This window comes from Falco biarmicus, chromosome 11 (assembly GCF_023638135.1).
Source record: "Falco biarmicus isolate bFalBia1 chromosome 11, bFalBia1.pri, whole genome shotgun sequence".
Classification (NCBI taxonomy): Eukaryota; Metazoa; Chordata; class Aves; order Falconiformes; family Falconidae; genus Falco; species Falco biarmicus.
This window is the reverse complement of record NC_079298.1, coordinates 13,584,391-13,610,804: the sequence shown is the minus strand read 5'-3', so window position 1 is coordinate 13,610,804 and position 26,414 is coordinate 13,584,391. Positions and strand designations below refer to the sequence as shown.

Here is a 26,414-nt window from a genome sequence, read left to right as displayed (position 1 = left end):
CTGGCAGAAATCCTCTGAGTGCTAGCATCACTAGCATCAGGCTAGTATCAATTATGTTGAGCACTGGAAGCTAGGAGACCAACTTTTTGGACCACAAGCTGACAAAAGCCACAAGACAGTGGCTGATTTGTTTATCCTCCTGGGCTATATTTGAACTAGTGATCCACCATCTCCATCTTACTAGTAACTCCTTCAGCTAGCCATTTCAGCCCCCTTCTCTAACCTCCAGAAGTCTTCTGAACTCAACTATTACTCCACACACACTTCAAGAGGAAAAATGCCATTACTGTTGCCAGAAAACACAACTAATTCCACCTGGAACACACACAGCTCTGAACTTTTAAAAGCTCTGTAAAACTAAAGAACAACTACTGTATTGCACAGAATTATGTGTGGATACCCTAGAACATCAACTTATGATGGCCTTCGGTTGTGGTTTTTTTTCTATTGAAGGTATTACATGTCCACCTTGGTCCACATAAGAAAACCAGTGATCACTACATGTACTTTTATAATATGTCCCTAAAACTATTGTGTTTCTCAAAGTTTTGCAGCAACCCTCTTCAGTCTAAAACCTTTCTTCTTTGGTCTCAAGATGCTTCAGGAATCTCTTCTGTTATTCTGAATTATAACTATAAAAAGTTATTCTTTGAACTCTTTCTTAGATTTATTTGCTTGCCAAGAACACAAAAATAGCTGAACAAAGCAAGCAGCTACAAAGTTAGTTCTCCATGAGGAAGCATCTGTGCTGGTTTCATTTTCTTGGCTTTCTGAGGGGGGGGATTTTTAAATGGCAAGCAACTGGGATGAAGGGGGGAAACAAATAAACCAACCAACCCAAAAAAACACACTGAGGAAGATCAGCTAAGATTTAGTACAGCGAAATGTTATAAAGCTCTATCTCTTCTAGGATGTATTAAGTGAGTGGAAGGGTCTGAAACCTTACAGTTTTAACTGATGAGGGGTCCAAAAGAAATTAGCAATAACGTTAGCAAAGCCTGCCTGCAAGAATTGATCAGCCATCTAATGTCAAATCTTAGAAGTTTCCTCTACCAAGCACAGGGCAGGGGGAAGATCAAATAAACTGTCCCACTCATATCAAAGGACACCTCATACATACTGTATCTTGAAATTTTTGAAAGTGTCTGTACCTTTGCTCTCACACTAGAAATATGGCCACTGTGAACTAGTGTGCATCACTCGAATAGTAGCTAGAACAAGAACTGCAGACCTGTCACCCCAGAAGGCGAAGAAATTCACTGCCCACATATGTGCATCTTTGTCTCAGAGCTGCATATGAAAGCTATAGAAAGCGACAGCCACATGTATCCTGATAACTCCATACAGCTATCCAATCTTCTCATTTTACAGCAGTTCTTGGCAAGCATACCAGGAATCTGTTTTAATTGCTAACTAATAACATACTTGTCTTCCGGGGGTGGGAAAAGGGTTAATCTTTTAATTAAGCAGTTCCTACAAAATAGAAGTAAATATGAAACAGTACCTTTATAAACCATGAGTTTCTCCTCAATCTATACTCAAACTAAAACAGCAGGAAAACTATTTTCTTGATTTTGACTCAAAATGGGCAATGCTATTCCTGACAAGAGCATACACCCTTCTTGGTTTTCCTGAACAGTTTACAGGGGAATTAAACATACAACCCAGTAAAACCCAGTGGGAAGACTCACACGAATGGAAACTTCAGTTTCTCATTTGATACCTGTATCTTGGCCAGGGTATACGGGCAATGGAATAATTCCTTTTTATGGGACCCAGATTAAGCTGTGATCTTGATGGTATTCCAAATCAGGAAGTGGTAGGGACTGAATACACTAACACCACCCAGCTGAAACATCCCCAATTCACCTATGAAACATAGACACAACCAGAGGATAAGTAAGACTTAAATACAATGCAATGTCACTGAAACAATTAATATTTAGAAGCTCAACGGTAGTCCATGTCTCTCATTTAGAATATTATCAGTGAAATTTTATGTTCCTACTGTGATTTTTTTTATCCTAATAAGCACTTCCAACGAGAAAAGACATACAAGGGCTATGAGCAAAGTACAGTTCTGAGGCCTGATCCTGCAGTCTTCCCACTGCAATGCAAGCAGCATGTGATTAACTCACTAATCACCATAAAAGAAACTATCGCTCAAGGTGAACAGCCATTGCAGAATCTGGCCTGAGAACTGGTGCATATTCAGTATGTATATCATGAAATAGTCTTACCTCAGTAAGTGCGTGCAGCTGTCCTTGATGCACACAGACACCCATAAACCTACAAGAAACAAGAAAAGAAAAGTGGTTTGGGCTTTTTTCCCCCCCCCTCATTCATTTGTTTTTTTTCTTTAAAGAAACTAAGAGATTAAGTAGTACTGGATATGCCAAGAGAGAAGGAAAAAGAAAAAAAAAAAGTCAGCCTCACAGATATGGTACACCTCAAGGCTGATTATTTAAACAGCACAAAATAAAATCATGTGTCTACACTACAATACAATTTGCATCAGCAGTTCCAAGAGAGCACAGGAGACAGCTCAAACTCAAGATGGAAAGTTCCTAATTTGACTATAGCAAAGGCCAGCATATAATGATTTACAGGAACAGCCTCAGAGTTCTGGTTTAAGGAAGTTTAAGCCAAGTAATCCACTGTTGATCTGCATAAATAGAAAATTACTTCCCTTTGCATTTTGCTGCCTAAGCATAAAGATGTTTCTTCCTATCCCATTCCTAACCACTCAGGAATATGAGGGCACATACGTGCAATATACTTCCCCTCCCCAACCCCCTCATTTCCAACACTTGGATTGAAGCAAGTTTCAACAGTATCCAGCGTACACATATCCCACAAAAGGTTACCTATGCTGCACAAGGTTCAGAATCATGCTGCTAATAGTAATGACTGTCACCCTCAATTTTTCTGGAAAGCAATAGAAAACGTGCCATACATTGAATATATGAGGAACAACTGAAAGCTCATTTTTACCACCGTACAAGCTGAACTTAAGTGACAAAATGCAAATTGATATTAATGGTAAATATCTTCCATGAGAAAATTCAGTAAAACTTAAATTGTAGGCACTTCAGAGCTCTCCCTGCACAGTTCAAGTTCTTTTTAGATTAATTAATTTCCATTTTTATCATTTAGATTTTGGTCTCAACAAGCAAAATCCACATTGTCTGTCACTTCCACAATGTTCAGAAATTTCCACTTTGCAAGCAAATTGTAGAAATGTGTGATTTCATTAAATGTGACTGGAATCTTGTAGAGAACAATTCGAAGGAAAAGGAGCTTTTATAACCTCAACCACTAGCGAATTTAAAAACAAAATTATGCAAGACATATGTAGTACTAGTTCAGCTAAGCTGCTTTTGAAGAAATGAATGATCCTCACTGTTCTCTTGTCTAACAGCTGACTGGTAAACTACAAGCAGCCAAAGAAAAATAATATAGGTAAGGTCCTTTGCATAAGCTTAGCTGTGGAAATCGGTTTTTATAACCAAAGAAGCAGGACTTGTACTTGAACAGCTATTGCCTGCTCTCACCTCAAACAATATTCCCTGAATTAAATATGCAAATTTTAATTTAAGAGATAGTGAAAATGCAGTTCCTTTTGTTTAATGAAAAACAATGGGACACAACCAGGTGTTCAGGGGAAAAGGAAGAAGGATTCTTTCAGATATGCCATCTACTCAAAACACTGCTGTTTGAGTTTCACTTCACACAGCAACTGCATATGAACAATTTTGTAAACAAGTTGACAAATTAAGCCTCCTGAGACTAAGAAATCCAGACTCTTACAGAGCTGAAAAATCTGTTTCTTCCTTAATGCAGCTCTGGAGCCTTTCAGAATGCTATCAGGCATGGTGTTAATAGCTTTATTCACAAACAAAAACTGAAAAAAAATCCAAAATATAAGTTCCACTATTAGACAACTTTTGAAAGTATTTTCTCTTTTATGAAACATGCTAATGACACAAGGTTAACCCAGTACTGCAGCGTTTCAATTCAACAAAAAATGAGGCTAAGTAATTGAAAGTAATAATGTTTTCATCTATATGTCAACTCTTCTTTTGTAAAGGTGTATTAAGTACTTTCATATTAGGAATTCACTGTATTTGACTTATTTCTAAAATATGAATGTGATTTAAGAATTTATCAAAATTTTGCCAAACTTTTCTTGTCTCATCTTTACCAATACGAAAAACAACACTGTCACCCAAAGACTGGTAGAATTTAACTTCTTCTGCCAACCTGTCTTGGTCAAGGGAAGTCTCAATGGAAACATTCATTACCTTTGTGAACCTACACTTAAGGAAGAAAAGACACACTGGCTCAGGTTACCAAGAGTAAGAGTTCAAGAATTCTTAAGCGTTTAGGGTTTCTACTGGGAAACAGACATACATCTCTAATTTTAAATCAGAAATTAAAACCAAAGCTCAATATCATGATCTCATGGAAGAAAGCTGGACATAAAGACACATTTATAACCCCCACGTATTTAGAAGTTATTACCCAGGAAAAGAGAAACCAGATACACTGATAAAGACAGAATTAATGAGTTTACAAGCAACATACTGAAACTATTTAAACTTTGTGTCAAGAAGCTCAGTTTTCAGACTCTGGAAAATAGATTGATATAATAGACCTCTAGTGATCCATATTCCTGGAAAACTTCTTCCTAGCTGCTGTATCAAGCAATAATAAGCCTCTTGGTTAAGCCAAGTACTGCTACAAAACACTGTTGGAAAACATTTTCACTAAAAGATAATACACACAGCTGCTACCAGGAAATACAATTACCAAGCAAGACTTCACATAAAATTTTACATTTCTGAGATTGCCCTAGATGAGAATGCAAGTTCTGTGGATAGGAAGCTGACATGCTGGTCCAGTACAGCTGAGATTATTCCTGTTGGCTAGACGCACTGTCTCCAGAGCCAAAATGCGCTTGTAGGTGAACATCAGCAGAATGTCTTGTCAGCCAAAGGTTACGTTTCCTATAAGCATTGCTAGTTGGCAGAAGCTTCAATGAGCCAGTCATCCACAAAACAGGAGACCACTTGCAGATTTCAGGAAGTTTATTTTCAAGACAGTGTATGTGGCCTTATCAGGAAAGCTGAAGCACTTCCAAAATCCTAACTAGCGGTTGGAAAAGTTTCCCCAGAAGCTGCAAATATGAAGGATGCTATTTGAGTCTACCCTATAAATACAATACAGAACACTTCCACCACAAAATGCTTTCTAACAAATGTCAGCAACGTTCAGATATTGGAAGTCTCTTTCCATAAACCAGATTATTCCTCAGTCTGGAATATCTGCCCTCCTAGAAAAGAGCATGAGAAGGTACTCTGGATATTTCTTAGAGCCATTACCCAAACTTCTTTCAGTTCAGTGAGACTGCAAGGGAGAAAATTCTGGACGGGAAGGGGGAGACAAAGAACTGTAGCATCAGCCTGCAATCTTTGCCTTCTTGATAAATCAAGGAAAACTAATATCCAGATTATAAAGCCACTGCGGACATCTAGACACTGAACACATGCTTCCCATTAAAGGAAGTTCACTGGGACACATTTCTGTTCTGTGGATAAACCTGGGGCAGCTAGAGTCCAACATAATAAAAATCAATGCCCTCTGAAATCTACTGTTTGTATGAGAAAATTTGGCCATTTGATGATACATCAAACATAAAAAACAAACCAAACACACCAAGTCAAAAGTCTCTCCTATGAGCTCAGTAACACTAACAGAACCAAGGTCAAGATACACATACTTCATTGCACTGACTGTTGAAGAAGGGAGAGGGTGAGTAAGAATGTAAAGTCTGTGTTAAGACCCTCCCTAATGTTTTAGTCACCATGCTAGATTAAAAACGTATTTTAAATTTTCTACACTTGCATTTTGATTGTAGACATAGATGTAAGGCATTTAACAAAATACAGAAACTGTAACATATTATATACAACACATACAGCCTCTTTCCTGTCTTGTGCACAGCATTTCTAAAATACTCCTTTTTGATAACAACATCGCAGAGAGAGAAGTAAAAATATTTGTCTTTTCTGTTAAAACATTGCTCAATACAGGACAAAGGATGTTAAGAGACAAAAGCCATCCCTCTGCCTATTGTAACAAAGTCCATCACAAGTACTTTCACAAAAAGGAAGGTCTGAAAGGAGAAAACCGCACACAAAACAACCCTGGTACAGCATCCCAAGGGTACTAGATCTGTCTGAAAGGAGACTAAATAAAACTCTCCTTCAAAGTTCATGTAATGCGCACACTGCTTGCTTATTTGTGTGTGTGCACACACAAGAAGGTGGATTTAATCAATGAGTCAATCTGCCTGCACACTCTCTGCCAAACACGCAGCAATACCTCCAAGTACTCCCATGAGAGCACTTAAGACATGAGCTAAGGCTTTCTGTGTACACAGTGTTTCAAATGAAGTCCCCAAGGTACAGATCAAATAAAGAAATACTTTTTCATGCAAACAGTAGTGATATTAATGACTGAAATTCTATCTCAAAATTGAAGATACACTAATTTAAAAGACAGCACAGCAGATTGAGAGTCTGTGTTAGCATACCACTGCATTTGTGAAAATGAGAGAAACACACCTGTAAGACATTACCAGAATGAAAAGGTATCAGGTCTCTCAGGCTGCAGCCCTAAGGCTCCCAGCCTAGGACACAAGGACAGATTTCTTGAGTCCTTTCCAGCCTTATTTTCTTATTTTGATTTGGGTAAAAACTCACAACTATGGCAGCACAGCAGCATTCAGAGAAGCAGCAAAGCAGTAAAAAAATTTACAAGCATCTACCAGACCTTTCATAACCCTGGTACCAGATCTAACCCGTGCCTTGAACAGCATTGCACTTTAAATGGGACACAAGCTAATATGTGGCCGTGAAGAAATGCTCCCAACTGCTGTTTTCCTTAACCCCAGCAACTACAGTCTCGCCATGTATCAGCTAACCTGTACTAATGTGGCTATAGTAAACAACGCATGGTGCAAACCAGAACTCCACCTCACTTTCCCACTCCTGTTCTCACCATCTGTTTTGAGGAAGATGTGATAAAGCCAGCACATCCCACACCCAGGGCAGGGAGAAGTGTAGATCAGAGGTAGAAAAGCATTTTAGTTCTCTATGTTTAGCTTGCATGCAGGAGTGACATGGAGATTGGAGACGAGGTTGATGGTAGAAACACAGCAGAACACTCCATGAACACCATCAGTCTGCTTTTGCCCTGTCCACTCCTAAAATGTTCCTAAGCTGGTCCCTGGGGAAAAAAAGCAAAACAAAAGTAGCTCTTTCATACATAGCTTCTTATGATCACCTGACAGTGACTGAACAACAAGTTACGACATTACGGTTAACATTTACCCTGCCTCTGGAATCACAGGAAGCAAGAGGGAGGGAGACAAACAAAAACCCTCTAAACCCCTTTACTTTTTTCCATCATGCCAGTGTAGCTGCAAGAGCTGGAGTCTTCTATTCCAAAATATCCTTAAGAGACTGACAAAGAGGTTCCATTTTTGCCAAAATAATCCCTCTAATAGTTTCTCATTTTCTTGATGGAAAATGCATTAGAAAATATTTCTATATGTATATATATATATACACACTCATTGGAAAACGAGCGGAAGGCAGAGATTGTCCAGATGATCCGGAACCCACTGAAGCTCAAACAAGCAAGTGTGTGTGTGTGTTTGACCACTTGAATCTTTATGATGCTACCATAGGGACAGTATACTAACTGGGGACTTGGTAAGAGAAAACTAAGCTTTTCACTTACATCAGTCTTCTGATCAAGATGGATCTACATAGCAGGCCAAGAGCAGAATTTGAGCACGGAAATACTGAAATGAGTGGGGATATTTAAAGTTAGCCTTTCGCCCCATGCCCAGAAACATGTTATTTTTAAAGCCTGAATAACAAGATTTATATTTCACCAAGTATTAGAAGCAGAGAAACTGAACTGCCTTGACACAACTCCATCTGCTATAGTAGTACAGAAGTGTCACTATGGCAAAGAGCACAGACCTCTCTCTAGGTAATCTCTACCGAGCTAAGGAATGGAAGCAAGTCAGCAAGTACAGACAAACTCACACTCCAGAACAGTGATGGCAGGCTAGGAGATGAAACTCAAAAAGGTATCCATAACTGTGAAAATGAGCTGATATGTACAGCACAGAAGCAAAAGCAGTTTCTAGTAGTCAGCAATATTTATTATTCACATCAGTGCAAGTGATAGCAAAAAAACCAAGAATATTTGCAGTAACACCTTGACATTAACTGTGGGTACACTGGAATTGATAGCTTGTAAAAAGTTGCTACGTAGTTCAGAGCACTGGCAAAGAGATGGGGTTTTTAATCACCCAAAGGATAACAAGGATCTTTGGCTACTAGGAAAAGGAATCTCTTCTTTTCCATACTTCTTAGTCCATAGAAACGAGGGAAGAGTTCTAGGACAAAAATACTGATTCCGTTACAAATTTTAGGTACCAAAGCATCAAGTTGTTCAAAATCATAACCATGTACCCAGATTAAGGAAGATTTGGGTATACTACAATAAATGCATCATTGCTCAATCTGACATTCAGTTTCTAAAACATTAACTGACTGAACTGCATATGTTAAAATCTGAGAGCAGAATTTGGACACCATAAAGCCAGTATCTATCCAGTTTCATAAATTTCACAAGCCATTTGATAGCAGAGCACCTCACAGCCCTCTGCCTGCTACAATTAACCACTGCACAACATGATCTCAAAGTTTCAGCCTAAAAATCCACTATTATCCTTATAGGCAAACAACAGATCAGCACTAGAGCCTGCAGAAGATGAAGCAGCTCAGATGTATACATTACATAAAATCAGAGTACATCAAGGCATGTGGAAGAGATCCAGTGACTAATCAATAAATAACTAAACTCAATACTAGTGACAAAACAGCTTACTTAGTAATAACAGAGGAAGAACTTCAAAGGACAGAAATTAAGTTAAGAACAGAATATTTAACAGCAAACTGAGGCAGCTCATAGTCCCTGGAAAGGAGAAGTTACACATTAGAACTTATTGCAAGAGGATCATTCCCTGTAAATACAATACAAGCTTAATTTCCAAAAATAAACCTAGAAAGTGTTTCAGCAGGAATATATTGTTGTAGTACATCTTCCTAGTGACATCTCAGCAATACTACTCCAGCTGCTCTTATTTGACAACACGTTTTCACCTCTAACCTCACTCTACTATAAAAGCAAGTTATTATCAAATATTACTTTAATGTGTTTCTAAAGTGGGAAATAGGTTCTAAATTAATTTTTACAACACTAGTAGAGAAGCACCAATGATTTCTAGGTTTCGGAAACAAATACAGATGTTTGCGTGCATGTGTGTGTAAATATACAGATATACGTAGACACATAGGCAGGTAACATTTAAAAAGGATAAAATCTTCTCCCAGATATAAAGGGACTGGGAACACTGCAGTAAGTGATTTTAAACCAAAAATAAAATGACACATAACTAACACACAAACCCACCAAGTTATCTCTTACAGGAAAAAAACAAACACTTTTATTGTGTGGTGCTATTCAATAAAATAATAGACTAAAACTAAATACAGTTTTCTCATTTGCATTTTCTGTAGGAATATCCTTGCCCCTTGCAGCAAGGGTATTTACCTAATACATCAGAAAAGGCAGTACTTCTTACCAGAGAACCAACCTCTCTTTGAAAAAGCCTCAAATCAAGCAATTAAAGCAAGTGTATTTACTCTTCAAAACAAATTATGAAAACATAAACCATTTCTACTTAATTAATTTATTTCTTATGTATTCACTCACAAGTGCTTAGTTGAGCACACGGGAGAAAAGAAAAGATTTCTCTGTCAATTCTTTTTCAATTTCTCTATCTCCATTCTATGTATTAATTGGGAGACCAAATGGAATTCCTTTTCTGCTTCATGCATAAATCAATATGTTCTTGTTCTTTCTTCAGGACCATCTGTGCAACACCGCTGCCTTCAAATTATTCATAGGCTCTAAGGCCAGAGGGGACAGGTATATCATGAGTATGGTCTCTTAAACATTGGACATTTAAATTTCAGCAATTGCTCAGAACTGAGCACGCTAACTTTTGTTCTCAGCAACACTTGTGTTAACTCCATTCAAGGGGAGGGGGGCAGGGTTACATTAAGCTGCAACTCAATGTTCTTTGCCTGTCAAACTATCTCTTTCCTACTTTCCCTCATCCCAACCCAAGTTAAATCCTTTACTTTGAAGAGTTGTAAAGCTAGATGTTTTTTAAAATAAGATTTACAAACCACACAACACTGATAAAGAAACCGATAAAGTGTACTGTCACGATTTGACAATACCAATCCTATGAATGTTACTCTTTCCACAAACCTTACTAAAAATGCTGATGTATCAGTCCCCACCATATGCTGCTTATCCAAGGGTTCTGAGGGAAAGGAAGTGGTGGACAGGTATAAGAAAGCACTAATGGTCCCGAAACCTAAAAAGCCAGGTATCTGACATCTTTTTAAAACAAACAAACAAACAAAACAAAACAAAAAAAAAAACCAAAACAGAACAGACAGATGAGTTGCTGGGATCTCACCTCACCTTGGAGCAGAGAAAACAGACTAAGAATTCCAATTAGGGACAGATTACTACAACACTTGAATAAATACACTGCAATAAAACCAATACAGATTACTATAAGTAAAAAAATCTCTAAGTTCACAGGTTTTGGGGGTTTTAAGAAAAAAAATAACAGAAAATAGGCATGAATTAATGAATGCTCCCTACAGATAGTGCAAATGCTTCTGATAGTCTCCTCAAACACTGAAGGAAATGAACAAGATAATATTGTTACACATCAGCTGATGAAGACTAAATCAAGATTTCAAGGATCAGAAAAGTTGGTTATAAAGGATTTTAAGAATCAGTCCTATGTCTGTACTATTTAACAGTCCAGTGAAGAAGTGAAAATTAAGTTACTTAAAGTTCAGTGTCTCCAAAACTTTTCAGAAGTAGCTATACTGCCTGAGACTATCAAAATGGATCCCAGCTGTGCAACAGCAGTTTAGGAGAACCAGTTATTTGGTGCACTGTCATCACACCTTTAAACTTCTTACTGTTACGGCTTTAGCTAATTATGTTAATTGCTTGTCACATCATCATAAAGGAGTAACCAAGACTGAAAAGATTCAAGGAACAAGATACACATTGAAACATTTTGGATTTGCATCCAGTAATCTACTGCAAAACCAGAACTACCTTTTTCATTCCAAGAGTAGATAAATCAGGTTAGTTCAACCCTAGCTTCTTTTCTTCAGTCCTCCTTATCCCACCTTGCAATACTAGGAGAAGAAAACACTAAAAACTATAAAGCAGACCTAAAAATATGAGGAAGCTATGGCACTTTGCATTGTTCATCTGAGAGATTAGTAACCATAGATTATTTGAATGGTGCTAAATTTGCAATCATTTAAATTAATGAAGAGAAGCCAAATTTTACTCTTGATATTACTGTTGGACTTGATCTTAAAAGTGTTTTCCAGCCTAAATGAGTCTATGATTTTACTGATTCATCAGAAATATATAATATGAAAGCTTATTTTTCTCTGAAATAAAGTTACTCATTACTGGTAAACTCCAAATACCAAAATCATGTGGATTTTCAGTTTGCTCAAGTCTTTACTTTCTCCCTCCCTTCTTCCACTAAATTAAAAGTGAATCCTAATACACTGACAACAGATACAGCTGTAATAAAAGATAAATAAATAAAAACTAGAAATAGGAAAGCTCTACTGAAGACAACCTATCCCTATGCAATTCAAAAAAAAAAGCCAGTATACCTTAAGATGTTTGGATGTGAGAGTCTATTCATGAGTTGAACCTCTTTCAGCATATTTGCTCTGTTGCTGTTCAGTGTGTTCATCTTCAAAGCCATTACCTGGTCTGAAGTTCTGTGCCTTACCTATAGGATACAAGCAAAAAACAGTAAAGATATGAAATGCAAGACTGAAAAAACAGTAATGTTGTAGTACAACTATGTTGAGAACCTCCATGACAAACAACTTGATGTATACTTTGATTTCTGTAGTCTTTATCACACAGATCACTTTCTTTAAGCATACTATCCAAATATGAAAAGGTAGTTTGCTCTTCTTTTGCAACTGATGGTAACAGAGCTTGAGAAGTCAAAAAAAAAAAAGTTATCAGCTTCTTCGTACAAGTGAAGGAAGCCACTTACTTGTCCAGGGAGAGAAAGTTTCCTACTCCAAGACCTATGAAACCCACCTTCATTCCATCCATATCCCTCTTTTTTTCCCACTGCAATGGCTGGTGTCATTGTTCCACAGAACATGTTATGAGGACTTGCTGGTTACAGCTGCAGGGCAGATTTCAGAGGTATTCAATATCTACTTCAGAACCAAGACTACTAATCAGATTATAAATTCAATGGACAGAAAGCATTCATACCAACCCCAGCTGCAAAGCAGAGAGGTTACTGAACACGGTATCACCTAGTCTAGGATGTTAGTAGTGGCTGCAGAGTGTCAGCGTGAAAAAAAGAGGATTTCTCTAGCAACTGTGCAGAAGCAGCACACCATTCAGTTACCTTCCCCAGTCAGAAATGCATGATTATGGCCATTTCTAACTTGATACTCCCAAACTAGCCCATCTGTCATCACGAAACAGACCAATATTATATAGATGTGTGCTACTATTAGAAAGGAGTTGTCACAATAGTGTAAGGCTTGCCAGTCCCTTGAATTTCCTTGCAGCTGGGCATTCCCACATGCATACTGGTAGTATTCATGGAAATTGTGTTCTTATTTGTATTGGGTCTGGCTGAGCCCCACAGCAGCCCTCACAGTGCTGTGCCTGTATCGGTAGCTATAAAGGTGTTGATAACACCCCCGTGTTTAGGTGACTGCTGAGCAGTGCTCGCACAGCATCAAGGCTGCCTCTCCAACTCCAGCCCGCCCAGTAGGCTGGGAGTGGGCAAGATCTGGGGAGGGGACATAGCCAGGACAGCTGGCCCAAAGTGACCAAAGGGATATTCCATACCATAGGACATCTGCTCAGATATAAAAGCTAAGAGAAAGGAGGAGGAAGGTGGGGGGGCTTTTGTTACTTATGACAGTCTTCCAGAGCACCCGCTACACATACTGGAAGCCCTGCTTCCCAGGAAGTGGTCAAACATCACCTGCTGATGGGAAGTAGAGAATAACACCTTTTGTTTTTCCTTTGCTTCCTCATACAGAACTTTTGCTATTGTTTCATTAAACTGTCTTTATCTTGACCCACAAGGGGTTTCCCCCCACCCACCCCCATCTTGTTCTCTCCCCCTGTTCAGCTGAGGAGGGGAGTGATTGAGCAGCTTGGTGAGCACCTGGCATCCAGCTAAGGTCAACCCACCACACCATTATTTTCTTCCTACATCAGCACCTGCAGCTCATAAACAGAAAACATGTAGTCCTTAAAGCCCTGAACTACCATCATGGTAAATTCATTCATGTTTATGGAGATTCAGTTAAAAGAGTCTGTGATGCAAGAATTTAAGACTGTCATCACCTTTCTAATTTAAAACAGAAATCTACTTTATGATGTAGGTCCATACAAGCTACCTATATTTTGAGCAATGGAAGCCTGCCTCCTTTTACTCCAGGAGACTGTGCTCATCTTTTCCAATAAAAGACTTCTTTAGCTGTGATAGCAAGTTCCAGAAAGAACAGCCGAACCCATGATAAGCAGATGCAAGAAGAAAGCTGGGTATGTTTTTTGCAGGTGAGGCGCACTGGTAGGTCTGAGGCAGCAAGTGATACCCATTTCCAAGTTCTATTTGTACACCACATCTGCAAGAACAAGGGGCACATTTCAGGTAAACATTCTCACCTAGACACAAAGCCCCATGAATTCTGCACAGGGGTGGACTGGGAGGAAAGTGTCACATTTCAGATGCGTGCCTGGCTTAACACTTCTGAGTTGCCTATTCCTGTCCTAGTTTGAAGTATAGGGTAGCACTGGAAACACCACAGTTAAGCGTGGTAAACAATATCGAGGGACTGAGTGAGTAGAAAAATAGCCCACAGATGTTTTGTCTCCTGCTTCCCCTCCTGCCCATGCACATGAGCTCCTCAGATGCCTCACCCACAGTCACCCAGTAATCCCAGAGTATAAAGGATCAGAAAGGAGGTAGAGAAGGATATAGAAACCAGCACTGAGCGTTGAAACCAACTGCAAGCTCATACGCATGGGACTCCTCCTTCCAGTGGCAATACTGGCTTTAAAATGAAACTGGTCGAACTACATCTTTCATGCACTGTAACAAGGTAATCTAGAATCCTTCTGCATACAACCTGTCTTGCCTGTTTGGCATGCTTATTGGTTTTAGGTGGGATGATTGCATGTTAAGTTGATGAGGTTTATTGTTACTTGTCAGGTTTCTTGTGTCTATTGTGTGCTTTCATTAATTTTTAATTTTACACAGCTTTTGCATACCCAGCCAATTTGAATAAACAAGCTAAGTTGGAGAGGTCAATGTCTATATACGGACTTATAAAACACCTATTTTAGTTATACATTACTTTTTTTTTACATAACTATTTTAGTTATACGTATACATAGTAGCAATGCTTTGGCTGAGGAACAAAAAAATTTTAAAATTTTTCACAGACTTAAAAGAATATTTGTTCCAACAATGCAAATTTAAACTAAAAAGAAAGAGGACAATTTAAAAGCTTTGAATCTATATACAGCAGCTAAATCAGCACACTTCCTCTGGGAGGAAAGTTAGGAATCTTGGGTGTTGTGGTAGAATAATTTGGGGTTTGCAGGGAATGGGAAAGAATTTGAAGGAACTTAGCTCCTACAGGCAGAGAGATGCTCTCAACAGCACTTCCTCAGAAATCAGCTTTCCGTTAACACAGAAGCTTCAAGGTCTGCCAACAGGGAATGAATTGAGGTAGAAGGTGAGCAGGAACTCACATGGAGTGTGGTCTTCAACGGTATTTGCCTTCTCATTAACTCTGCTAGCTACCTCTTAATTTCCTGCCCATTTGTATAATTCACTCTGTTCCATGCCAAAATTTCAAGTCCCTGTGCCTCAACTCTGAGGTAAAAGTACTTCTTCCTGATTCTTTGCCTTTTCCTTGTTCTGACTGCTCTTCTTGAGCTAGGGAAACACCAGAAAAGAGGCTAAGTTTCTGGGACACTGCCCCCTGCATGCTTCCTGGATTTTCAGGTCTGATACACAAGAGGAAGTGGTTAGCAACTTGCTTCCCAAAGGTCTGACTCTGCACAGTACTAACTCCACATCCACAGAAAACTGAGCCACTTTAGCAAAGACAGATTTTTCATCCTCCATTTCAGAAAGATATTCTGCAGTCTTTTCAGTCTTGATAAGACTGAACAAGGTTCTGTGGTGAAGTCTGGGGGGTTCTTCCTTCGTTTGTTTTATAAAATCATTTTCCCCCTGCTTAGAAATAGCTCAGATTGCCAGCATATATAGAATGTTCTGTCCATATAACTTGTTTCTAAACAGCACCCAACACTGTGCTATGTTTTGTTTCATTTCAAGGGACACCACAAGGTAATACCGGCATTTTTATTTGAACTTTAATATACTGTGCTGACGGAGGATCTAATCCTGCCGAATCTGATAGAACAGCAAGTTACCTAATCAAACCAAAGGAGAGGTGGGAGAACAGGGACTCTTCCTTTCTCACTAGCAAGGGAGGAAGAAGCTGAACTGGAGGTGGGAGGGCATCTTCTCAAGAAGACAATACCCACTATTATGAATAAAATCAAATACCAGCTTATATATATTATGGAACACAATGCTAATCACTTTGATTATACATAAGGCTAATTGTGTTCTCTGAATCGGTGCTGGCGAACAGTATTTCCGTGACAGAAATGGACTGCCAAAAGGAACAGACAGGTTCTATCTTTAAGGTCCTGGTCAAGCTCCAGATCATCCACTCAGAAGGAGCTATCAGTTACACTACCCTCTGTGCCTACTTACCTGTCAGTCATACCCTAGATAAAATTCGAGTCTATTTTGGCATCCCTTGCCAAAACCCTGCCAAACTGTTTAGTTTTAATTCTTTGTCTCCTTCCAGGCCACTCTGTGCAATGAAAGGATGGAAGTGATGTTTCAACAACCTGACCACTCCAGAAGGAAAAACCAGCAAGTATTTTGGAAAGATTGCTGATCCAATTTAACATTTGTTTAAAAGGCAGTTTGCCTCAGGCATATGCCTGTATACTCAACATAAACAGGGATTCACTCATGCAATTCAAACCTTTCACTGATGCAACAGGCAGACTGCCTTAAAGCTTTCAAAGCTGTTGACATTATTATTAATTAGGGTTCCCTGCATATCAGAGCAAGTAACCTTTCAACGATGTCTGGGTGATCATGCCTCTGCTTAGAAATATTCTGATAATCCTACAGCTGTTTTCCCATGCTGCTTTGCACACGTTTCTCTCTTCTCAGTCTGCTTACCTATGTATCTCCATCTCTGAGGTCACAGTAACCAGATACTGCTTCTCTGTTTTATTGCTGGCAGGCAGTTAAACCATGCCTTTGCACTCTGATTCTTCTAGGATCAAAGTACTTTGTAAGTACTTTGACCTGGCTATGGCTAGCTGCATGGCCTGCCTGTTCACTGTGTCTCCAAATCATGTTCTGCTCCTGGACCTTACCCCTTCCTTTAGAAGAAAGCAAGAAATAGAGGAAGTCACACATCTAGATACAGAAATAATAGATTTGAAGGAAATCTCATAATAGTGGTGGAGCAGGGCTCACATTCAAAAGAACAAGCCATTATATAAATGCTGTATTGAGTTCACATGAGAAGTATCCTGCAAAACTGGTGGGCCTAAGAACTTCATAGCTACACGCAAGCTGAAAATTTATTATTAAAAAAATAAATGTTGTTTAGATAATTATTTAGTAAGTCATTTAGATATGTCAGGACTTTCTGAAAATCCAAACATTTATATTACTTCCACTTTTTGCCTGAAGTGGAGGACTATTTAAGCAATAGCCAAAATCTAGCCGATTTCATCTTTCACAAGGCCTTTTTAATCTGTATTAACTGTACCTTTCCAGGTGGCCTTGGAATAAGCATCTGAAGAACATTTCCCAATATTGATGTTATAAATCTGCCAATACAGCTCTCAGCTTTGCCCCTAGCTTTTCACTGCATTTTCATTATTTTCCAAATCATCATTATATAGCTAGAAGTATTTTGCCACTATTCTCTTCCAAAACTGCATTTAATTGCTTCCTATTTTTTCCTTATCATCCCCTCTTCCAGTATCCAGCCTCACTGCCTAATTACATTTACAGATCTTTACTTATACAGCCTTCTACATAAAATCACACTGCCCCCCGAGCTCTAGCACCCACACCAGTTCTTCCATCATTCTTTCACACATTTCAGTCTTCATCTGGCCGTTTCACCTTCACCTTTCCTGCCATGTGCCCAAAGTACCATTTTAAAAGCAGCCCTCTGTAGTCCAAATGTATGACCCTCCCTCAGTTTGCTTCCTGTTTCTGAGCTCACTACATTATTCATAAAAATGCTGCACATACTATTTTGACTGATACTGGCTGACCAGCCTTACACTCACCAACTCAAATATTTCCCCCACATTCAGCCTGCAGCCTTCATGTTAGTGACATATACAGCAAAGGTCAAACAGCTTTTTATTTATATAAGCCACCTTCTATCAATCTCTTCTGTAAGCGGCTGTCTTCATCTGATTTGCAAGTATTTTCTCCTGCAATGACAATAGATGAAGACATTACCTTAGACACCCTTCTAGGCCATTTGCACTAACTATGCTATATAGTATTTTGACTGAGTCGACAATAAAGCCAGTGAGACACATGAGATGATGAAAATTATTATTAGAGAGAACTAATATTAAAGAGAATTATTATTATTGACTACATTATAGGACTCCCTACTAAACAACAGGGAAACAGTACTGAAGCTGACCAGCATTTGGCTCTAATGCCAAACTTCTCTCAAAAGCAGCCTATTTCCTTGCTGTGACAGCAGAAGGAACCCTAAAAAAAGTTAGGGTCAGCTGCATTTTATTCAAGTCTTACAGTCAAGCCAGCAAGTCATCACACTCATACAGACATATATTCATGCCTTGAGGATGAATGCATTAAAAGAATGCTTAAACTCTATGTTTGATTGAAGAAAGCTCCCTTTAATTGAGAAGACAAACCTGTTCTTCAGCTCAGATCACACTGTTAACAAACAGTGGAATCTCAAATGTTTCTCGAAACATTAAAATATACCCACAGTAACATACACATATGCATGGTAGTGATGCCTGTAACAAGTCAAAAATCTCACGTCACTAGGAAAATTTGCAGTCACAAATAGAAGCTTAAAGAAATACATCAGATAATATTAAGCTGCTATGTTGATGCTAGGGAGTCCGATTGGGTTGTGGTTGCTTTCAGAGTAGTAGTACATAATGTCACTATACTCTTTACTTCTTGCAGCAAGAGAGAAGCCCGCCAAGCACAACAAAACTTTGCCAAACAAAACTAGTCAGCATGTGTTACAAGAGCTTTAGCACAGGTTTAGAAGATGTACAGAAACTACGCACAAAACAAAACCCAAAACCTTTCACAAGCCTGACAGCAATTTTGACTCCACTAATTTCTATTACTAAAAACGATTGTGCAAAATTTCTTACAGAAACAAAAGATCCTACTTTGACAAGTTTAGTAACTTCCAGCCTCACCAATTCAGCAAAGTAACAAGTTCAATTACTACAGCATATTCCACACCTACAGTCAAACGAATTCTCCAAATTTTTTTGCCAAACTAAAGTGAATTTATAATTAGTGAAACAGAAGTACCATTGATACTTTGTAAATCCATTTGTATGTGCCAAAAACCTCTCAATTTTTCTTTTGTATTTTGTTTTCTCATTGCCCGCTGTAATGCAGAATCAGGGCCCCAAACATGGCATTCATTTATTATAAACAAACCATTTAATGATAGGAATTTGTTTATATCTCTCTACCATTAACTTGATCGCATTCAAATCAAAGGCAAAAAGAGGCTAAAGTCATATTTTGAGAGAAACCATATATTAATCAAAGGATTATTGTTCCACAGTTTGAGATGAGACAAACAGGCACAGCCCAGGTGGGGAAGCTGACTGATTTTGTAGCTAGTTCAGCAGAATGTAACCATACAAACTTCCCTAAGAGAAGGAACATGGACTTACCTCTTAAGCACTAGGCAAGAAGATGCAGAACAGCATTGCTATGCCACAGCCTCAGTATATAGCTCAACCATGTACTTTATACCAAAGTCTAATGTCATAGTCAGGAAAGAAAAAGAAATACTAAATTTGCAGTACAGAGAGCTTATTCTTCATATTTAATATTAGCTATCATCAGTTCATTGAACAGCCCTGGGCATGCTACTTCACTTACCTTGATCCCCTATTAATCTGTATCTATAAAATGGAGGTGATATTGCTGCCTGCCTGCTATCTATTGCCTACTGGAAGTCTGGTATCTGCAAATGACTATTGTAACATCCAAAGATAATACATAATCAGATACTGTATCTGTGTCTTATTTTCCTTTATATATATACATACACACACACGGTTAAATATTTCCCATGTTGCTATGGGTTTATCCTGTAGGAAAGATGATAGCATTTACATAATCTGCAGATGCTTTTGAAGCAAAAAAACACTTTAGGCTGAATTTTCCTGCCATATAATTGCACCTTCAGTCTTTTACAGTATATTAACAGTTTGGTACTAAGCACACAGTCCCCTCACTGTACCAATGTCGTCATCGCTGCTATTCATCAAGCACATTTGTTTGATTTGTTTTCAAAAACTGTATGGGAACCTTGAGAGAAAGTTTTATTTTGGGCAGAAATAATTTCCTTACATTTCCTTTATAAATCTTTCAAATAAATGTTACCATGCATGAGTAAGGAAGTCAACCTCACATTCCAGAGCAGAGCCCGCTGGCATACAACTATTGCTACCATAATCACAGTTACAGCACTAGGACTTGACCACAACCACAAGTAAGAAGAGAGGAGGGAGCATGAAGGACCTACATTTTGCTTTCTTGAGGATACTAAAGTTTTTATAAATTGCTACATTTAGTAACTTTCAGGCTATAGTCAAAACCAAAAGCTCTAAGTAGTTCTTGTTATTTAAGCCTTCATGGAACTGCTGCTCTTGAGAATTAAAGTTCTCCTAGTAAAAAAGTAGCTAATTAAATATACCACGCAATTTCTTAGGTGTCTCATTGCCAGCAAAAGCTAGGAAGCACAAGAATTGGATTTGCAGGACTGAATTGCATGGAGCTGACGCGAAAGTGACAAACTGTTGTTCATGACTCAGTGTTACAGGTATTGTCAACTACGGATTAGTTAACAAAGAAATGCTGTCTCAGTATCGATTACTCCAGTGGATGTTTCATAGCTCTGTCCTCTCCTCAACCCCTAATCCAACAAGCCATCAAATAGAAGGTGCCACCCATGCAGGGCAGTCCCTGCTGCCGCTGCCCAGCACAAAGGGCCCTGCAGAGCCCTCGGGCCGTGGCAAGCACAGCGAGAGTGGGTCAGTGGCCACGGTGACTCCCAGGCACTGGAAGCTCACATGGACAGAAGGGAGCCCCTATAACTTGGATACAGCCTCAGCAGCTGCTGGGAACAGCACGGCTCTAGATGACTTGATACAGAACTCCCAACCGCTCCAGCAGTAAAGGCTCACAGAATCCCTATCATACAGGTTTTGGAGTTCCTTTCTCTAGTCATTACCAACGGCTATTAAGCGGCTATGAGGAAGCGCTCCCTATGGATTCTGAGACTGTAAACATCATCTCTTTTCTGTTATTGCCATCACTAATAATTTGCACTTTTCATTTTTAGATTTCATATTAGTCAGTAACACGTGCACGTGTATTACTGTCACGTACACATTCTCCAGACATGGGCAGTGAAATCCATCATGAAATACATTTAACTTCCCTCCCCTCCCAATACCAGTAAATAAATTGTGTGTCACAATGATCTTAAGTGATGCACTTGTGTTCTCTAGGCACAGTCATGTTAATACTGGACATATCCCAGCACAGTTATTTGAAGAACAGTAAATCAGCACCTGTCTCTCAGTATCAGCTATGAATGAGCTTACACAAATGTGCATGTTTGCCAGCTGGCAAAATGCAGAAAATCCCAGAGCTGCCAACCCAGCACATCTCCATCCAGAACAGAAAACTAAACTGATCATTTAACTGTGCTTGAGAAATTATTATGGAAAACAAGACAAAAAGCACACAAACATTTCTGTGCCAAGGGAACCTTGCCGTTTGTTTTGCCCCTGGGAAACTGCACAATGATACTCAGATTGGCACAGTTTTTCTTCCTGAAGAAAATCAAAGGCCCAAAGGACTCTGAACTACAGCAGTCACTGTACCAAACACAAAATCCAACCAGGAGGTTATCTCTTATTGCAAGGTCCCACTTGTTACGGTATCAGAGTGCCCTTACTGTTGACAGAATTTGTGAGCATTCTCTCTAGTTGTGAGGACAACTTACCTCAGACATTAACATATCAGCTGCTCAACAAGACGTAGAAGAGGCCAAGTTTCCAAACAGGTGATAAGTACATTTCAAAACGAACAACTTCATATTAATATTAATTAATTTTTTTTCTTTTGATTGAGTATTCCTTTAGCATCAAGCTTGTTTCAGTGATTTTTGTTCTGGCTTTTTATTAAGTAAACAAGCCCTTCACTTTCAGGGTATAATTATAGTTCTGCCATGTTTTCCAAGAATCTCTTTCTTCAGAGAAGCTGGCTGACCAAACCAAAGAAAGCGAAACATAGTGTAAGCAAAACTCATTCCCCTGTTTTTTTAATTTCCTTCACGAGCATAGTTCTAGACTTTACTTGTGGTAATGCCAAATAAGACTGTAGGAAAAAGTATTACAGAAATCAGGTTTTAAAGTTTTTCAACACCACAACAAAACGCAAAGCTTTCATTAGATGCGCTACCTGGTCACAGCTTTTGAGTCACTCCCAGTGTTTCCTCAGCTAATGTTACAAGGTGATTATAACATTGGGTATCTTAAGACCTCTACCCAGGAAATACATAAATAAATAAATCAGGACTTGTTTCAGATAACAAATGTGAACTAGCCCTCCACTCCACCTTGTATTTCAAAGCATTCTCAATTCTAATAAATATGAGTGCACTGCAAGTCAGATAGGTGATTCTGAATTTTAATGACACTCACACATGAGTGGGAATGAGGTATTTTGTCCCGACTGTGCAATCCATAAAGAATAATAATGCTGACTAGGTTTTTAATTCCAACATTAATGATCCGTTGGCGTAAGGCCTATTTATTACTACTTCTCCCCACAGCCTATACCCTGTAAAAGCATTGGCTAATTAAGTGACAAAGACTAGGATGACAGCAACTTGGCACCTCAATAACCAAAAAATCATTAGCAAGAGGAAGACAACTGTCTGGTTTAGTGGTTACCATACAAATCATCTTAGCAGTCAGCAGAAGGGTTCCAAAAGGCTGACACCTCACACATCAGTGTGAGACAAATCAAACTTACAAGATTTCTGCTCAAAGCAGAGCTCTAAGAAAGAGCCAGTATCCTCAGGTTTCATTTTATGAAATTCAATTTATGCCTCATTTCAGTTCCACAATGGTGCTTCTTCCTACTCCTGACAAGTACCAAAGCAGAAAGAGACTGAGTAGAACCACCCAGCTGATATAACTCAAGAGCTTGAAATGAAGTTTCAAAGTTATTCTAGCCTTCTTGGCCAGTTTATAGAATACAGAGTGACTGTATTTCCAAGCAAACAGCAGCACGTTTTAATACTGTAAGTTCAAATAAGAGACCAAATATCTTGCTTCTGTCATCTTGAGCAAGGTGAATGTTTCCTCCACTAGTCAAAAGGGGAAAATTTTCAGCTTAAAACTGAATCCCATTGAAACAAGAAATGAGACCAAAAGGCATGTAAGGACAAGAAGATTTTCTGTTTTCCTAACAGGTATCACATCAAACTGGGAGGGCAGTGCCAACTGCAATAGCTCCATCCCACTGTGACAGAATGAAGGAAGAAATTTAAAGAGGCACAATGCACCACATCTGGGTGAGGGAAGACACACACTGTTCAAACAAGTGTCACTTCTCTGTCACAAGGTATATTCCCCATGCCTACAAGACCACATATTAAATCTGCGTAACCAATATGTAGAATAATCCACTTACTCATTCCCTACTCATTTTCCTACCTATGAGAACTTCTTCTGCCACTATATGCCATAAGCAGAGCCTAAAGTATCTCATTTTGCCTGATGTAGCAACACCAATCTCAAGGAGAAAAATTCAAACACTTCAGAAAAAGAAAAAAAAAAATCCAATTGTCTAGACCATTAGTTTCCAAAATTGGTGGCCTTAAACTGTTGATAACTAAAAGTTTCTCAACACCTTGCAAAGATTAATCAAGAAAATTCTAAAAAACCAGGATGGTTAAAAATATCACTAATGAACCAACAGCAGGGAGAAGACAATTTCTGGTTTTTAAAGATAATCACAATTCTTATTATGCTTTTTTTTCACTACACTGAAGTACTCTTCAAACAACCATTTTCTCATTGTAAGACTGTTTATGCACTATAATGACATTTTTTATAAACCAAACACATTAAGACTCAAGTCATTCACTGAATCACTTTTCTAGTTATTAAACCAATTTTTATTCTTTATTTTTCCCCCATGTATTGACAAGTGTTACAGTTCTCCAACTTCAGAAAAGTCAAATATCCAAAGCTGAAAAAGTATTTAATACATACTATTCTACAGTATCCTAAAAAAAAACTTTATAGGGTAGCTAAAATAAAACACCTTTTAAGCCTATCAAATAGTCCCACAAATATCAAGGATACTGTATGATCTCACCTCTAATATTTTACAAAGCTTTTTAAGAACACCTACATTTCTTCAGACTCCTGATCAGACTGCTAATTCTAGAGGCAATCAAAGACTATCCTTTCCTAGTGCAAACCTTACGTTGCATGCTCACAACACTTTAGAAAGTGAGAGAACTTTGAAACTGAAGCAGTCAGGACAAAGAAAAAGCATGAGATAGATTTGAGGTTTCCTGTGAAATTACACATTATCAGCTGACTTGTACTTCAGTGCTGCCTTCAGAATATTTTTAATCTGAATACCAGAAATACTTCCTTATGAGTTATGAAGAAAGATATTTTTGTTGTACTTCAAATTTCCAAAATCAACAGTGTTACTATTTTGTTCCTTAAGACAAAATGACAATCATTCTAAATAGAGAAGGTATGAGGAAAGCCTATACAGATGATGGAAAGCAAATCTTTCATATGCTTTCTCACTTCCTCCGGAGATTTTCACCATCCCTCTGCAAAGATCTTCTGCCCTCCCAGCAAAACCAGGTGAAGGGGCTTGTTGATGCACGTTGTCTTCACAGGAAGTCAAGAGTAGCTTAATCTACTGCTGGAGGTTTTTCAGTCCCATGTGGCTGTCATGGACTTGGCCAGGATAGTTAAATTTCTTCTCAGTAGCTGGTAAGGTGCTGTGTTTTGCGTTTACTATGAGAATCATGTCAATAACGCACGGATGGTTTTAGTTGCTGCTAAGTAATGTTCATACTAAGTCAAGGACTTTTCAGTTGTTTAGGCCCTGCCAGTGAGAAGGCTGGAGAGGCACAAGAAATTGGGAGGGGACACAGCCAAGACAGCTGACCCGAACCAAGGTGATATCCCATAACATAGAACATCATGCTGAGTATATAAACTGGGGGGAGTTGGCCTAGAGGAGCTGATCACTGCTTGGGGTCTGGATGGGCATCAGTCAGCAGGTGATGAGCAATTGTACTGTGCATCACTTGTTTTGGTTTTTTCCTCTAGGATTTTATTCCTCTCTCCCTCCCTCTCCTTTTCATCAGAATTATAATTATTATTGTCATAATATCTCATTTTATGTCAGTTATTAAATTGTTCTCATCTCAATCCATGAGTTTTACCTTTTTCCTGATTCTCCTCCCCATCCGACATGGGGGGCAGGGAGCAAGCAAGTGGCTGTGTGGTACTTGGTTGCCGGCTGGGGTTAAACCACAACAGTGACTTACAATGCAACCACTGCTCTCTTGCTCGTTACCAATTTTACAATTGATTCTTCAGAGATACCTGGGAGTTAGTAGAGACTACTTACAATGGAAGATACTATCAGCTATGAAGAATAGATTAAGAAGATGTCCATGAAGAACAACAGACAAAGCTGCTTTTGCCCTAGGACAAAATGATGAAGAGCAAGATAACATGAAGTCTTTTCCAACCCTATGCTTTTGACTCCCAAATCTATAAAGCAAAGAAAAACATACGAAAATGTACAGTGTGGTAGGAAGTCCTAAACAGTAATAAAAATGCCTAAGCCTGACATAAGCAAAACTTGCAGAAAGCAGTTCTGCCTACTGGGCAAGAATTAGTTTCCAGGGAAAAAAAAGTAAGTGCAATTATCTCCAGTATGCTGCTAATGACAAGAGGAAAACTCTTCTTACTGCATCATAAGTCTGGGGACACCATACAAGTCCATACATGCACTGTGTTAAGCAACCTACGGTTCTTGCAATACTAAATATACAACAGCTACCATAAACAAAAACACCTACACACAATTAGTCTTCCTATCTTCCCCTACATGAAAGACACATAAACATTCTGCCCTATTAATTAATTTTATGAAGATATTAATGTCACCTTGATGAATGTAATGTTGACCTAAAGTCTGGTGACAAAGCAATGAAACAGATCAAAAGCAAAAGCCAGAATTGTACTAAGAGCCAAATTCATGCCCTTGTTTGGCATTAACAAAGAAACAATTTCTTTCCTGTTGTCAGTGTTCATGTTGAGAGTTTTTAAATAGTATTCAAAAGGGTATATTAGGATTAAGAAAAATTTGTCTCCAGCTGGAATGCCCAGAATCTTCTTGACTTATGTTGACATTTAACCCCTTTCCTCCTTAAAAGAATTCAGGGAGGAAGGTATAGGTTTGACAGTCCTGAAGGCTGACATCCCATTTACGTGGCAAACGGGTGCACGCAGAGGAGACAGGAAGAACTTGCTTGTAGAGTCCCGAGAATGTGCTGGGGCCTTGTCCTGCAGGAAGGAGCTCCATACCAGTTCTATTCTTGGCCACTCTGCAAAGACTGGCAATAATGCACAGACTCACATTTAGCTTTAGAACACACTAGTAGTTTAAATACTGTAGTGCCTGCTTATCTGTTAGAACCCACATTAAT

General features: G+C 38.7%; 1 protein-coding gene across 2 annotated transcripts in view; it reads right to left on the bottom strand.

Moving 5' to 3' along the window:
- The window catches only part of TESK2 (testis associated actin remodelling kinase 2), an 84,345-nt gene that overhangs the window by 42,642 nt on the left and 15,289 nt on the right, over window positions 1–26,414 (bottom strand). For both annotated transcript variants that reach the window (XM_056355245.1, XM_056355244.1), the window contains exons 3-4: window positions 11,883–12,004; window positions 2,241–2,289 (exon numbers count right to left, since the gene is read on the bottom strand). In XM_056355245.1, the coding sequence (XP_056211220.1) occupies window positions 2,241–2,289; window positions 11,883–12,004 (171 nt within the window). The remainder of the gene's footprint in view (window positions 1–2,240; window positions 2,290–11,882; window positions 12,005–26,414) is intronic.